The 13827-nt window shown below is 36.5% G+C and overlaps 1 protein-coding gene across 3 annotated transcripts in view; it reads left to right on the top strand.

Moving 5' to 3' along the window:
• Positions 1-13827, top strand: part of LOC127431977 (cytoplasmic protein NCK1-like) — a 64504-nt gene that overhangs the window by 37831 nt on the left and 12846 nt on the right. For 2 of the 3 annotated variants that reach the window (XM_051682682.1, XM_051682681.1), the window contains exon 3: positions 1516-1759. In XM_051682682.1, the coding sequence (XP_051538642.1) occupies positions 1534-1759 (226 nt within the window). In that variant the 5' untranslated portion in view covers positions 1516-1533. Of the gene's footprint in view, positions 1-1515; positions 1760-7465; positions 7594-13827 lie in introns of those variants that run through there. The other variant, XM_051682684.1, reaches the window with a different exon arrangement.

The raw sequence follows: 13827 nt of genomic DNA, 5'->3' as shown, positions 1-13827 counted from the left end.
GTTGTGCATTCTGAGATGCTATTCTGCTAACTACAATTGTAAAGAGTGGTTATCTGAGTTAGAGGTCTGCACGGGCCTTAAAATGAAACCCGACCCGTACCTGAGACCGTGTGGCCTGACACTACCCGGCTAAACAATACCGTCAGATTTTAAGCCCCAACCCGAACCCATAATCGCTTACTATCTAATTTCTTCTCCTAGCAAGTACTGTTGCAATAGGCTATATTTTATGTAAGCAAATAAGCAACATTCATAACTGTACTGAAACAGTAAACATACACACTTTTAACAAGGCACGGCAGCCCCTTAGTACACTAGAACAGAACGGAAAAAAGCATTGACTTACCATTTATGCGCTGAAACTTCATCTGGTGTAGAACAATCTGGAATAATATGAAACAATGCAGCAGTCCCCTCTATGCAGCCTGAACTTGTTTAGAATGTTGAATCTTTGTGATACCTGTGCTAAAAACAATCTAGATGCAGCGCAAAGAATGAAACAGAGCGCAGGTGTCTTTACATGCGTTTTTTACTAATTGAAGTTCTTTTTAACTTGACATGGTGTTTAAAATATGCCGGTCCTGCGTAAGACACTGAAGAAAAAGCGAAAATGTCAAAGACATTCATCCAGCATGTGTTTAAACAATGGGAAAACAGAACAGACATGTGCAAAAACACATTCGGTATGAATGGCCCCTGACTCGACCGTTCTCGCGTGAGTGAGCGCGTGTGCGAAACAAGTTCAGTAAGCCTGTTTATTTTTTCATTAATTACAAACCCGACCCGAACCCGAAGTCCTACTTGAAAAACTGACCCGAAATACTGCAAATAGCTTTTTTGGTTTTGGTTGCTCAGTGGTAATTTTGTTTAACATGACTATTAAAAATATGAGTCCAAAGACCTTTGGAAAGTAGGTCACCTATATAGAGATGTTCAGGAGAAGGTGAACAAGGATGTTAATCCATTCGGACAGCCAGGTTTGCTGTCCTGAGCCCTGTAGGCCAATCAGCATCGCTTTGCTCTTGAGAACAGTACCTAGCCATGCCCATAAGGCTCAAAGATCCTCATTTGACTAATGGTTTCCAGATTGCTCTTGTTGTAATATAGAATTGTCATTTTAGATCCATCACTGAACATCAGGATTCTGTGCATTTTCATTGCGACCTCCATTGTAAGTGCAAATTGTTCCTCCAAAGACGGAATTTGACCTTGAAAATAGATGTTGGAAGACCTTTTCTCTTCTTAAGCCTTAGAGAATAGTTCACCCAAAAATGTAACACAAAAATAAACAGTATTTACTTGCCATCATGTCTGTCCAAACCAGTATGCTGTTTTTCATTCATTGTTGTCTCTTTTGGTGTTCCATGGAAAAATAACAGCATACGGATTTGGAACAAGTGTATGACAGAATTTTTATTTCATTTTAAATACCAAAACATTTTCATTAGTGTTTTTACTTGCTGAAGAAAAGCCAGTTCCACTGTGTAACCTCAAATCAACTATTGTCTTCCTCAGTGTTGAAATAAATCGAAGATGACGGAAGAGGTGATTGTCATCGCCAAGTTTGATTACATTGCCCAGCAGGACCAGGAGCTGGACATTAAGAAGAATGAACGTCTCTGGCTTCTGGACGACTCCAAGTCCTGGTGGCGTGTCCGCAACGCTACTAACAAGACGGGTTTTGTGCCGTCTAACTACGTAGAGAGGAAGAACAGTGCCAGGAAAGCATCAATCGTCAAGAACCTCAAAGACACTTTAGGTAAAGCCACAACTTCTGATTTACTCAAAAAAAAAAAAAATTCTAAGTATGTCCCTGTTGCTAGTTGAACATAAGTTAAAGGGATGGTTGGACTCAAAATGGAAATTATCATTGTTTATTCACACTCATTTTGTGCTAAACATGTTCTGCACTTCTTTCTTGTAAAGAGTTTCTGTTCCTTGTAATATAGCACACGAGTCAGGACTTTCGTGATACTTCTATGGCCCTTTACTTTTGGCTTGTATATTCTACTAAATAATTTGCAAAATAAAAATACAAGAGTATAAATGGTGAATCCACTTCTGCTTAAGAAGTTGTCAATATATATTTAATCTTTGCGGTTTAGCATGTAGGGCAGCATGTATGTTTTTTTGTCATTTCCTGAGTCTTGCTTTTGACCACAGTGATGCTTAGTGCTTAGATGCACACAGGGAGATTCTGTACTTTAACAAGCTTCATTTGAGAAACATCTTAGGTTTGACTACTTGCTAGCATAATCATACATCTTTACTGTATTATTTCTCAGGTATGGTAAATGTCTTTTGCTTTGCATTGTTGTAAACAAGGCCACAAATCAATGATTTGATTTGTGTTTCAACCCTTGAGCAACACAAGATTGCATTGTTTTTTGTTGCTTGTGCTTTTGTGTGTGATGAAGGAAGGTAAGGTAAGGTAATCTTCAGCTAAGACTAGTTTTCTCATATGTACTTATTTGCTAAAAACATATGCTTAGATACTATATTGCCCTATTATTACTACATGTACTATATACTACTAATGGTTACACTTTATTTTAATGTGACCTTGTTACAGTGTAATTACACAAGTAATTACTGATTATTACTAATTAACAACATGTACTCACTATAGGTTTAGGGTTAGGGTAAGGGTTTGGTTTAGGGTTAGTTGCTTGTAATTATGCATAATTGACTGTTATTACTATAGTAAATACATGTAATATGTGTAACAAGGACACATTAAAATAAAGGGTCACCCTACGTATACATATTTATTATGACAAATGCTTAGATTTTGAACACTTAATGTCTCCTTTGTGGCTCCATGTTTGGTTTATTGTCAAATCTATGTAGTTTTGCATACAAGTGTGCTGATTAGATGGGTGAATCTCACAAAACCTGTCAAGAGCATATCTGGGTCACACTTCACCCCAAAATAAAAAATAAAATATTTCTTTTTTGTTGTTTGTTTGTTTTTTTCCCAAAGAAAATGAAAAGTCTAAAGTCTATTTTAAGGATCATTAAGATTTTTTTCATTGTGACATTATTTTCGTTACAATTAAGAACATACTTTCCCTCAATTCGCATTACTGTATTGTGCAGAAAAAAACAGTGACATTATTTAAAAATACTTTTTAATATTAATTTACAGTATAAACAGTAAGGGTGTAACGGTACATGTATTCGTCTGGTGCATGCAGACTGGGGGCGCGCGCGGTAATGCAACACTGTTTGCTAACCGGCACAACAGGAAAAAGAGCAGAAGAAGAGACCATCTATGCACCAACCCAAAACAAGAATGGCTTCTCCTAATGCACAAGTTTTATTTTTCATTATTCTATTTATTTTGTACTTTTATAACACAAGAGATGCTTTACAGTTTTGTAGCTGATTGTGACCAAATACCTTTTTGTTTTTTTTATCAACCCAACAACAACAAAAAAATATGTCCTATGCAAGAGTGCATTCTGTTTACTGTTTAGTGCTTAATACACTAAAGGAGGCTGTACTGTACCAACTACCTCAGGGGGTACTAAATGCTGCTAAGTGGAACAAACTGTAATTTGCACTACTGTCTGTTCAAAATAAATCAAAAGAAACCTAGCATTTGGGATTTGTTGCTTTTTCCTGTTGTACCGTGACCCCAAAACCGAGGTACGTACCGAACCGTGACTTCTGTGTACTGTTACACCCCTAATAAACGGTATTTGTTGGTACAGTATTTGTACATCATGATAGAATGTCATACTGCTTTAACTTATGCTGATTTAAATAAAATAAAAATAATTTTTCTTTATTAGAGTAAAAAAAAAAATCTAATGTGAATCACCATTGGAATTTGAATAACAAAAAACTCAAAACATGCACACGCATTAAGATAATGAGGCAGTTCTGTAGGAAAATGTGCTTATTTGTCATGAAAATAGTCACAATGCAAAAATTCATAATGGTCCTGAAGATTAGGGCTGGGTATTGATACAGATTTCCCGATTTTGATTCCATTTCACAAGCTTTCGATTCCAATTTTGATTTGATATCGATCCAGATGGGTATATCCCTTTTGCTTTCATATGAAATAAATGATCTCCCAGCAAATGCTGGTAATTATACAGGGGACCTTCTAACTAGGTACAATATGAAAATATTCATTTCACTAATTACATTTTGAGTTTTTCATCATTTTGGTAACATTTTGGCTTTTTAAAAATGAACAAATCCATGTATTCAATCAAAAAATAAGATTATATTTCTATTATTATTATTATTACATGCTTAGTGTAAATTGCATAATTTATACTGTTTACATTGATTTGTTGAACACGTGCAAAAACCAGTACTGTCTCTTTAACAAAACCATAATTTCTTTAAAGAGCGTCTGTAGACACAAACGGCTTTATTTCATCTGTGCCATGCATGATTCAAATTAAATGTTTATTTTTTGTTGTTTTAGATCAACAACTGACTGTAAAAAACAAAGTATATTAAAAGAGAAATTATTCAATGACAAAGGTGTTGCGTGGATCTCATCTTTGGACACACATTACACGGAGCAACTTTTACTCTCAACATGCAGTGAAAGGATCTCGCTGCTGAATACTCCACCACTATACTACACAATTAATTCACTGGTGAGTGAAATCGAAACATTTACCAGCCAGTGTCCAAATAAATACATTTTAGTCACATAGCGCAAAATATGGTTGCAATTGTAAGTGATTTCCTCTCATTGAAGTGGAGGGTTGCACATAGAGTAAATCGAGTTCGCCGCAAGTTTGCAGCAAATTTGCCACGAACTCTTGACTTTTGTCAGGGCGATCTTGGGATTTAAGAAATGATATCGAGATTGTTCAAATGAAGATCACGATGCATCGGAAAATCTATATTTTTACCCACCCCTACTGAAGATGCTTCATTTTCTTTTATGCAAAAAAAAAAAAAAATCATATGGTTTTCGGAGTGGAACGTGAGCTGGACATGTTTTTGTAAGATTCACCCAGAGAAGTGAATATATTCAGCAACAAGAGAGGTCATAGTGTTAGTACTCTTAATGTTTGTAGTGTTCTGTTGCGTTTTGAGGATTTCAGTTGTTCGTGATGAGGGAAGTGTTTGTGACAGTGGAATTTAAGGGGTTGTGTCAGGAGATAAGAAAGACAAAGAGAAGGAGATTGAAAGATTATCTCATCGTGTTCCTGTCCAGACTAGACCACATGCTTGCAACACCTTGGGACGTTCAGGACCCCTGAGCTACTAACTTTAGCACAATCAATGCTGCTCCAGGCCTATAGCTTAAAGTTAACATTGAACAGCATTCACAACCCTATTTTACTTCCACAATGTGACATATTCTGAATGAAATTAAAAAATGTAGTTTGAATATCATTTTTATGAATTGGGAATTGATTAGATTGTAAAAGTGTTTGTGATGTATCAGAATGAAGCTAGGTTGTTTGAGGGGAGGGGATGGAAAATAAGAGGTCTTGGTGATGCATTTTAATGAATACAAATTTTTTCTTCTTCTTTGGAATAACACGCACTGATGAATCATTCACAATAAGACCAGGAACCAGGATTAAGAAAGTAAATAGGGTCAGTTTTGATTTCATGTTGATGTTGGGGCAAGTCAACAGGAAATAAATGCTTCATGGTAATGTTCTTTCAAGGCTTTTTGGCAGTGCATCTGTTTTTGCTCAACATTAGTCTGGTCATTTTAACAGTTCACCAGCCTGTCTTTTCATGTTAAATCTGTCATAAATGTAAATATTGTTTCTGCTCTGGTGTTAAAGTTCATAGTACATTTTCATTAAGCTCCAATACATTACCCCAAAATCAAACAAGAAAAAAAACATTGCATCATTAAAGTGATTATTTTTAAGAACCAATTAGATTTTTTTCTTTGGCATTATTGTTTTGATACTGTATTGAGAAATAATCTTATTCTTATTACTGTAATGTGAAAAAAATAATAGTTGCGAAGTTAATTTGTACATTTCAAAAAGTACAATTGTAATTATACATAATTTTAAGTATTTGTTGTACTAAACTTTAATATATGCTGATTAAATTAAAAATAAATTCTATGTGTCCGGATATGGTGATGTTAATTACTGAATTACAGTAGTCAAAAATTGAGGGACAATGTACTTAATTAAGACAACAATGTCACAATGCAAAACAATGTTAATGGTTATAAACTAGACTTAATTTTCTTTGTAAAATATAATGTAATTTTTTTTTTTTTTTTTTTTTTGCGCGCTGAAATATGACTAAGACATTTTCTTTTTGAAAGTGAAATTCACTTTCATACCCATATTTTATTATTATTATTATTTTTCAGGTTTACTATTTCAAATTTTCCTTAAGCTTTTTAATTTCTTATACCACAGGTTTCTGCTATTAAATATTTGGTGTGATGTTTCCATGGAAATAAAGATTCATGTCTGTTAGATGCATGCGAGCAGCATGTTTGCTCTTTAATCTAATCTAAATCAGTGTAGTCTAAACATTGTTTCTGTGGTAGTAAGCTGGAGGGTGGGACTCTGCTCTCTGTATATGGGAACAGGAAGTGGGGCTTGTTTCTAAAGGTGTACAGTGAAACTTGTGTGTTGATGGCCCTAGATCTGATCTCTCTATCACTGTCTTTGTGGCTTTGTTTTGTGTGTATGTCTTCACCTCCTCACCTCGAGATGCACAGTTGTCCACAGTACACAGATTGCCTGAGAGTAGAAGTGTCTTCCTTTTAAATTGGCTTCAGCTATGACACTTCTCTTGAACCCCATAAACAGTTCCATTGGTTGAAAAACACAGAACAGTTTGGGTTATCTATTTGTTACTTATAGGCATGTCATAAAATATCGATATATCAATTATTGATCGGCACGTTATTATATCGATATATTAACATTAGCCGACATTTAAATTAATGGTCTAATTTGCGTGCTTTCCAGTTCACTCAGTAGGTCTTCTAATGAATGTCTGCCGTAATAGCATTGGGAGACCACAAGGGGGTCATATAGGATTTACTGAAGCTGGTCGCAAGGCACAGGTATAACAACATAGGACTGGTATTTTAGAGCTCCGTGCACAGGATGCATACACATACATTTTAGAGGTTTTTGTACTTCAAGAATGAAATTGATGATGAGTTTGCAAGTTAGTACTGTAGTATCCTTAAAGTACCTTGGAGTACCATGATACATGTCCAAGTACTTTTTTATTTGTGTGAACAGGCTGTGTGCAGATTATCTGTGAGTTTCTTTGCAAACTTGCTCTTGTCAATGAATATAAAACCTTGGAGGTGCAGTCCAAAAAATTGATATAAGGCAGATATTGGCAGTCAGGCTTGCCTACTTAGCTTACTCATGGCGCCTATGGTGACTGTGTTTTGGGGGGACAAACTAGTTAGAGTAAGGGAGTGATTGACTGTGATTGGCTCACACTGGTCACATGGTCAGGCAGCTTGTGTGTGGATCAGGCAGTGAGCAGTTCACTTGCTGGTGGGTGTTTCACATGGAATAACTGCACAGCTGCAGAGGGAAGTGCCGACTCGTCGGGGATAGCCCAAAATGGATATGGCTAACCTCTTCAAACATATCTTTCGTGAGTTTTGCCACTTTTTTTCACCATTTCTTACTTATAACTATCTTGTAAATGTAGAAAGTTGACTTAATGCTAAAAGTTTTGCTAGTGTTTGTATCTCGAAGTTCTCAGTGGGATTAGAGAAGTTTGAAAGGCTTTTCCTCCATCTGAGCTGGGTGGGAATTTGTCACTAACCCCAACCCCACACACGCACTCTGTCTTTCCTCCTTTTTCAAATTCTCTGCTGTTTGGAGTCTTTTGGATACACTTCCATTTTTCTTGATTTGTTTGGAAACCAAATATAAAGGAGTAGACATGTTGGCTTGGAAATGTCTCCTCCCCCCCTCTGTGTCTGTTAGTGGAGCAGCTGTGCGGGCAGGACTGAAAAACCTGTAATTGCACTTCACACGCACATAAACACGCTGCAATAAACAGAGTGCAAAGAACTTCAACTCTTGCTTGTGCACACAAACTCTCCTGTTACATTCAACCAGAAATTTCTTGCTCGGCACAATGCTGCTTTAATCAAGTTTTACTTTGGAAACCTACAGTTTCTTCTCGTACTAAGATGTTGTTGTTTTTTTCTATAGTTAAAGGAGAGTTAAAGGAATAGTTCACCCAAAAATTATAATCCTGTGATTACCAACCCACATGACTTTCTTTTTTATGTCGAACACAAAAGTAGAAATCTTTGAAGAATATTTACACAGCTCTTTGCATACAATGACATTTCATAGTGACTATGGCTGTCAAGCTCCAAAAAGGAAAAAATAAAAGCGCCATTCAAGTAGTTCATACGATTTGTGCTATTTTAAGCTATACGTTAGCATGCATCTAGCCTGTGTTCGCATCCAGAATTAAAAAATGGTGTTACAACTAATCAATAAAATTGCTAATAATCGTTAAAGAAAATAATCGGCAACTAATTTAATTATTGACTAGTCGAGTATGTGCGCCACGCACAGAGAAGCCCTGTTTGTGACCTCACTTTACAAGAGTAAAAAATGTGTTTACTTGATAAAACTCATTTGAAAAATGGCTGAAACGAGTTGGAAGTGGGGGAAATAAAACTTTCCATTTCGAAAAACTGTTTAACAGAAACTCGCTTGTGGTAAAGACAAAGACTTGACTGAGTGAGCATGTGTGCATCCATGTCAATGAAACGTAACAGAGAAAGTGAGGGCAATGAGTTTTTTTGTACACACTGTATAGCGTACAAAAGTAAATTTAGATTTATAATTTTTTTTTTTTATATAACAATTGCCATTTTAATCCAATTAATCAAAGAAATAATTGATTTTTAAAATAACTAATAGTTGCAGCACTACGCGTTATGTTTGGTTACTACACACGCTAGAACCAATGCTGTATTGCCATCAATGATGTAGATGCGCAAATTTTTAAAAATTTTTTATTCTGGACTTCAGTATGGCTAGACACGAGCTTCAGTGGATTTGCCGAACGTAACTGAATGTGATGGATGTAACTGAGTGGGTAAAACACAAGCTTTAGGGGATTTTTTTTTTTTGGGAAAGATAATCAATGAATAATATATATAATACAGTTGAAGTCAGAAGTTTACATAACCTTAGCCAAATACTTTTAAATTCAATTTTTCACAATTCCTGACATTTAATCGTAGAAAACATTCCCTGTCTTAGGTCAGTTAGGAAAAGTTTATTTTAAGAATGTGAAATGTCAGAATAATTGTAGAGAGAATTTTTTATTTCAGCTTTTATTTCTTTCATCACATTCTCAGTGGGTCAGAAGTTTACATACACTTTGTTGGTATTTAGTAAATTGTTTAACTTGGGTCAAACGTTTTGGGTAGCCTTCCACAAGCTAATCACGATAAGTTGCTGGAATTTTGGCCCATTCCTCCAGACAGAACTGGTGTAACTGAGTCAGGTTTGTAGGCCTCCTTGCTCGCACACACTTTTTCAGTTCTGCCCACAAATTTTCTATCGGATTGAGGTCAGGGCTTTGTGATGGACACTCCAATACCTTGACTTTGTTGTTGTTAAGCCATTTTGCCACAACTTTGGAGGCATGCTTGGGGTCATTGTCCGTTTGGAAGACCCATTTGCAACCGAACTTTAACTTCCAGGCTGATGTCTTGTGATGTTGCTTTAATATATCCACATAATTTTCCTTCCTCACGATGCCATCTATTTTGTGAAGTGCACCAGTCCCTCCTGCAGCAAAGCACCCCCACAACATGATGCTGCCACCCCCGTGTTTCACGGTTGGGATGGTGTTTTTCGGCTTGCAAGCCTCACCTTTTTTCCTCCAAACATAAAGATGGTCATTATGGCCAAACAGTTCAGTATTTGTTTAATCAGACCAGAGGACCAAAAAGTAAGATCTTTGTCCCCATGTGCACTTGCAAACTGTAGTCTGGCTTTTTTATGGCGTTTTTGGAGCAGTGGCTTCTTCCTTGCTGAGCAGCCTTTCAGGTTATGTCGATATAGGACTCGTTTTACTGTGGATATAGGTACTTGTCTGCCTGTTTCCTCCAGCATCTTCACAAGGTCCTTTGCTGTTGTTCTGGGATTAATTTGCACTTTTTGCACCAAACTACGTTCATCTCTAGGAGACCGATATCGATCTCGATATCGATTCTTAAATCCCAAGATCAATATTTTACTCTATGTGCAACCCTCCACTACAATGAGAGGAAATCACTCGCATTTGCAACCAAATTTCGCGCTATGCGCCTTAAAATGTGTAGGCTATATTTGGACATGGGTTGATAAATGTTTAGATTTCACTCACCTATGATTGTGTAGTATAGCGGTGGAGTATTCAGCAGTGAGATCATTTCACTGCGTGTTGAGAGTAAAAGTTGTTCCATATATTGTGTGTCCAATGACGAGATCCACGCAACCAATTTGTCTTTGAATAATGTCTCTTGTCAGTTGTTGATCAAAAATATCAAAAAATAAACATTTAATTCTAATCACAGATGAGATAAAGCCATTTGAGTCGTCTCTCGTTAATATGCGCTAAATTAAAGATGATGTTTACAGAAATACCGGGTTTCCTTAAAGAGACAGTACCGGTTTTTAGCACGTGTTCAATAAATCAATGTAAATACCTGTAAACAGTACAAATTATGCAATTAAACAATAAACATGTAACAGAATATAATACATGCAATATAATATCAAATTTATTAATTAAATACATTGATTTGTTCATTTTTAAAAAGCTAAAATGTGACAAATGATGAAAAACTAATAAAATATGTTTAGTAAAATTAATATTTTCATATTGTACCTAGTTAGAAGGTCCCCTGTATAATTAACAGCATTAGCTGGGAGAGAATTAATTTCATATGTAAGCAAAATATCAAATAAACTTTTTTTTTTTTTTTTTGGAATTTGACAGACATGGTCACAATTAACTGTTTTATGGTTCAAAAATGTCAACTTTGGGTGGAAAAAAAATAACAGCATAATGGTTTGGAATGATATGACTAACTAAGTAATGACATAAGTTTTATTTTTGGGTGAACTGCTCCTTTAAGGGAATGCTGTCATGGGGGGTTTCCTCATGTCAGTGGTCTGCAGTTGGGCAACAGTGGCTTTCTGGAGAAACAATGAGAGCAGTGTGTCATCATTACTGCCATAGTTGATTGATGAAGCACTTATCTCTTCTGGGTTGAACTACTGGATGAATATGTTATTACTTTCTACAGCGGCTGTATCCTTTATGGATTCACTGACGTGTTTTCAAAGGGCCCGACATGCCTCTTTCAGTACCTGTACAGTAAAGAACAGTTTACTGTCCAATACAACATTTTAATTTGTTCTTTTAATATCTTAAAAGAAAGCACCGCCTGTGGTCGTGGTTTAGGAGTTTAGGTATATAGTTTGTAGTGCATGAAAAATTGAGTATCTAAAAGGAATAGTTCACCCAAAAAGGAAAGTTCTGTCTCATTTTCTGTTGAACACAAAATAAGAAGTTTAGCTAAATGTTCATTCTGCTATTTTCCATACAATGACATTTTGGTATGTAATTCACAGAAAGCTATAGACTGGCTTCAGAAGACTTGGAATATAGTACATGAGTCTTATGGACCACTGTAAAGATACTTTTATCATGCTTTTTTGTCATTTTTGGAGCTTGACACCCCTATCTTATTTGACTGTATTGTTGTAAATTGTAAGATTAGCTTAGAGATAGTGGTCGACCGATATGTTTGTTTGTTTTTTTCTCCACTTTTTCTCCCCAATTTGGAATGCCCAATTCCCAATGCACTCTAAGTCCTCGTGGTGGCGTAGTGACTCGCCTCAATCCGGGTGGCGGAGGATGAATCTCAGTTGCCTCCACGTCCGAGACCCTCAATTCGCGCATTTTATCATGTGGCTTGTTGAACGTGTTACTGCGGAGACACAGCACGTGTGGAGGTTTCACGCTGTTCTCCACGGCATTCACGCACAACTCACCACGCGCCACACTGAGAGCGAACCACATTATAGCGACCACGAGGAGGTTACCCCATGTGACTATACCCTCCCTAGCAACCGGGACAATTTGGTTGCTTTGGAGACCTGGCTGGAGTTACTCAGCATGCCCTGGATTCAAACTCGTGACTCCAGGGGTGGTAGTCAGCGTCTTTACTTGCTGAGCTACCCAGGCCCCCTGATATGGGTTTTTTAATGGCTGATGCCGATATCCAGAGAGCAGGATGGCCGATAGGCTGATACAATGCCGATGTATTTCACAGTTTAATATAGTGAATAACATAAACATAAAATTGCAAAAAAAAATTATAAACTCTTATTTAGCACTATATTTACTCAATTTCACACAAAACTTAATAAAATAATCTAAAAAAAAAAAAAAACAATATTGTATTTTAAAATGGTAGATAGCAGTTTCTTCTGATTTCAGTTTAGTCATCAGAGTTTAGTCATTTATTTGCACATGAAGAAATTGTTAATATATTAGGAAGAAGGAAATAACAGTACACACAGTAGTCCTGTAACCATGGATGGCATGTCCACGTTAGCAATCGCATTTTCTAAAAAAATACAGATTAAACAAATTGTACATACAGTGCATAGTGAATAAGACATTTACTCACAACTTTTACTTTGAAGTTGCACTCACGCGCTCGTGTGGATCCAGCGTGAGCAGCGATCTCCTGACAGTTTGGATTGTCACAGAGTGACCATCATGATTCGTGAATCAGAGGAACTTTTGATCTTGAAGTTTTTGATTCTGGCTGATAGAATACGTGCTTCAGAGGAAGATATTAGATGATTGCTCGACAGGAAGAAAACGCTGGATTTTTGTGAGGTTCGTGAATTACATCTTTTTAAATGAGATATCTGCATATTTGCAGATGGTATATAATAGAAGATTTATTGATGTTTGCCTTTTTTATCATTAGACAAGAAAGTTAAAAGTGACAGGGAACTGCTGAGGAGAGGTTGTTAGAATACGTGCTTTAAAGGTAAATAAATGAGTGCTCCACAGGATGCTGGATTTTCTCAAGTTTTGTGAAGTTTGTTTATTACATCTGTTTAAATGAGATATGTACATATTTGCAGATGATATATGATATTAGTTTTATTGATATTTGGCTTTTTATCATTAGACCAGACAGTTAAAATTTACAGGGGACTGTTGAGAAGAGAGAGGGAGAATGAAACAGGCAAGCACTTTATGAGCTCGAACACGTCTGCCTAACTGGTCGTTTACATGTCTCAGTCGCTTCAGGTTACAAATCAGCCGATGCCAATAATTAAACATTTTTATCATTTATCATCCTCGGCTATAAATCGGTCGACCTCTACTTAGAGATTCTTCAAAACATTTGAACATTTTGTGTTCCATGGGAAAAAAAGTAATGTGGGTTTGGAATGGCATGAGGGTGAGTAAATGATGACAGAATTTTCCCTTTTGGGTGAACTATTCATTAATTCATTTGAAAAACCAACAATGAAACATTTCTTGTGAAGTGGTATGAGTGTTCTGCATCCTCTCTTTCTACTCACCCTTTCTGTTTCCTGTCACTCGGCCTCTGCTTGTAGCGGAAGTGGTCTAATTCGAGACAGATTTCTCCTCAGATCTTTGGAGCCTGTGCCGGAGGAAGTGAGAAAAACCGGGATTGTTGATTCACTGCAGCGTCAGCCCATCCGTCTGTTTTTCTCTACTTCCCACAATGCCACTTACTTTTTTATAAAGCCTGTCAACTCTTCCTCTCTGGTGGAAAACAACACAGAATAACTTCATTTTGTGAGA

Source organism: Myxocyprinus asiaticus, chromosome 41, assembly GCF_019703515.2.
Source record: "Myxocyprinus asiaticus isolate MX2 ecotype Aquarium Trade chromosome 41, UBuf_Myxa_2, whole genome shotgun sequence".
NCBI lineage: Eukaryota > Metazoa > Chordata > Actinopteri > Cypriniformes > Catostomidae > Myxocyprinus > Myxocyprinus asiaticus.
Note: the sequence above shows the minus strand (reverse complement) of the source record. Positions and strands in the feature narration are given on the sequence as shown.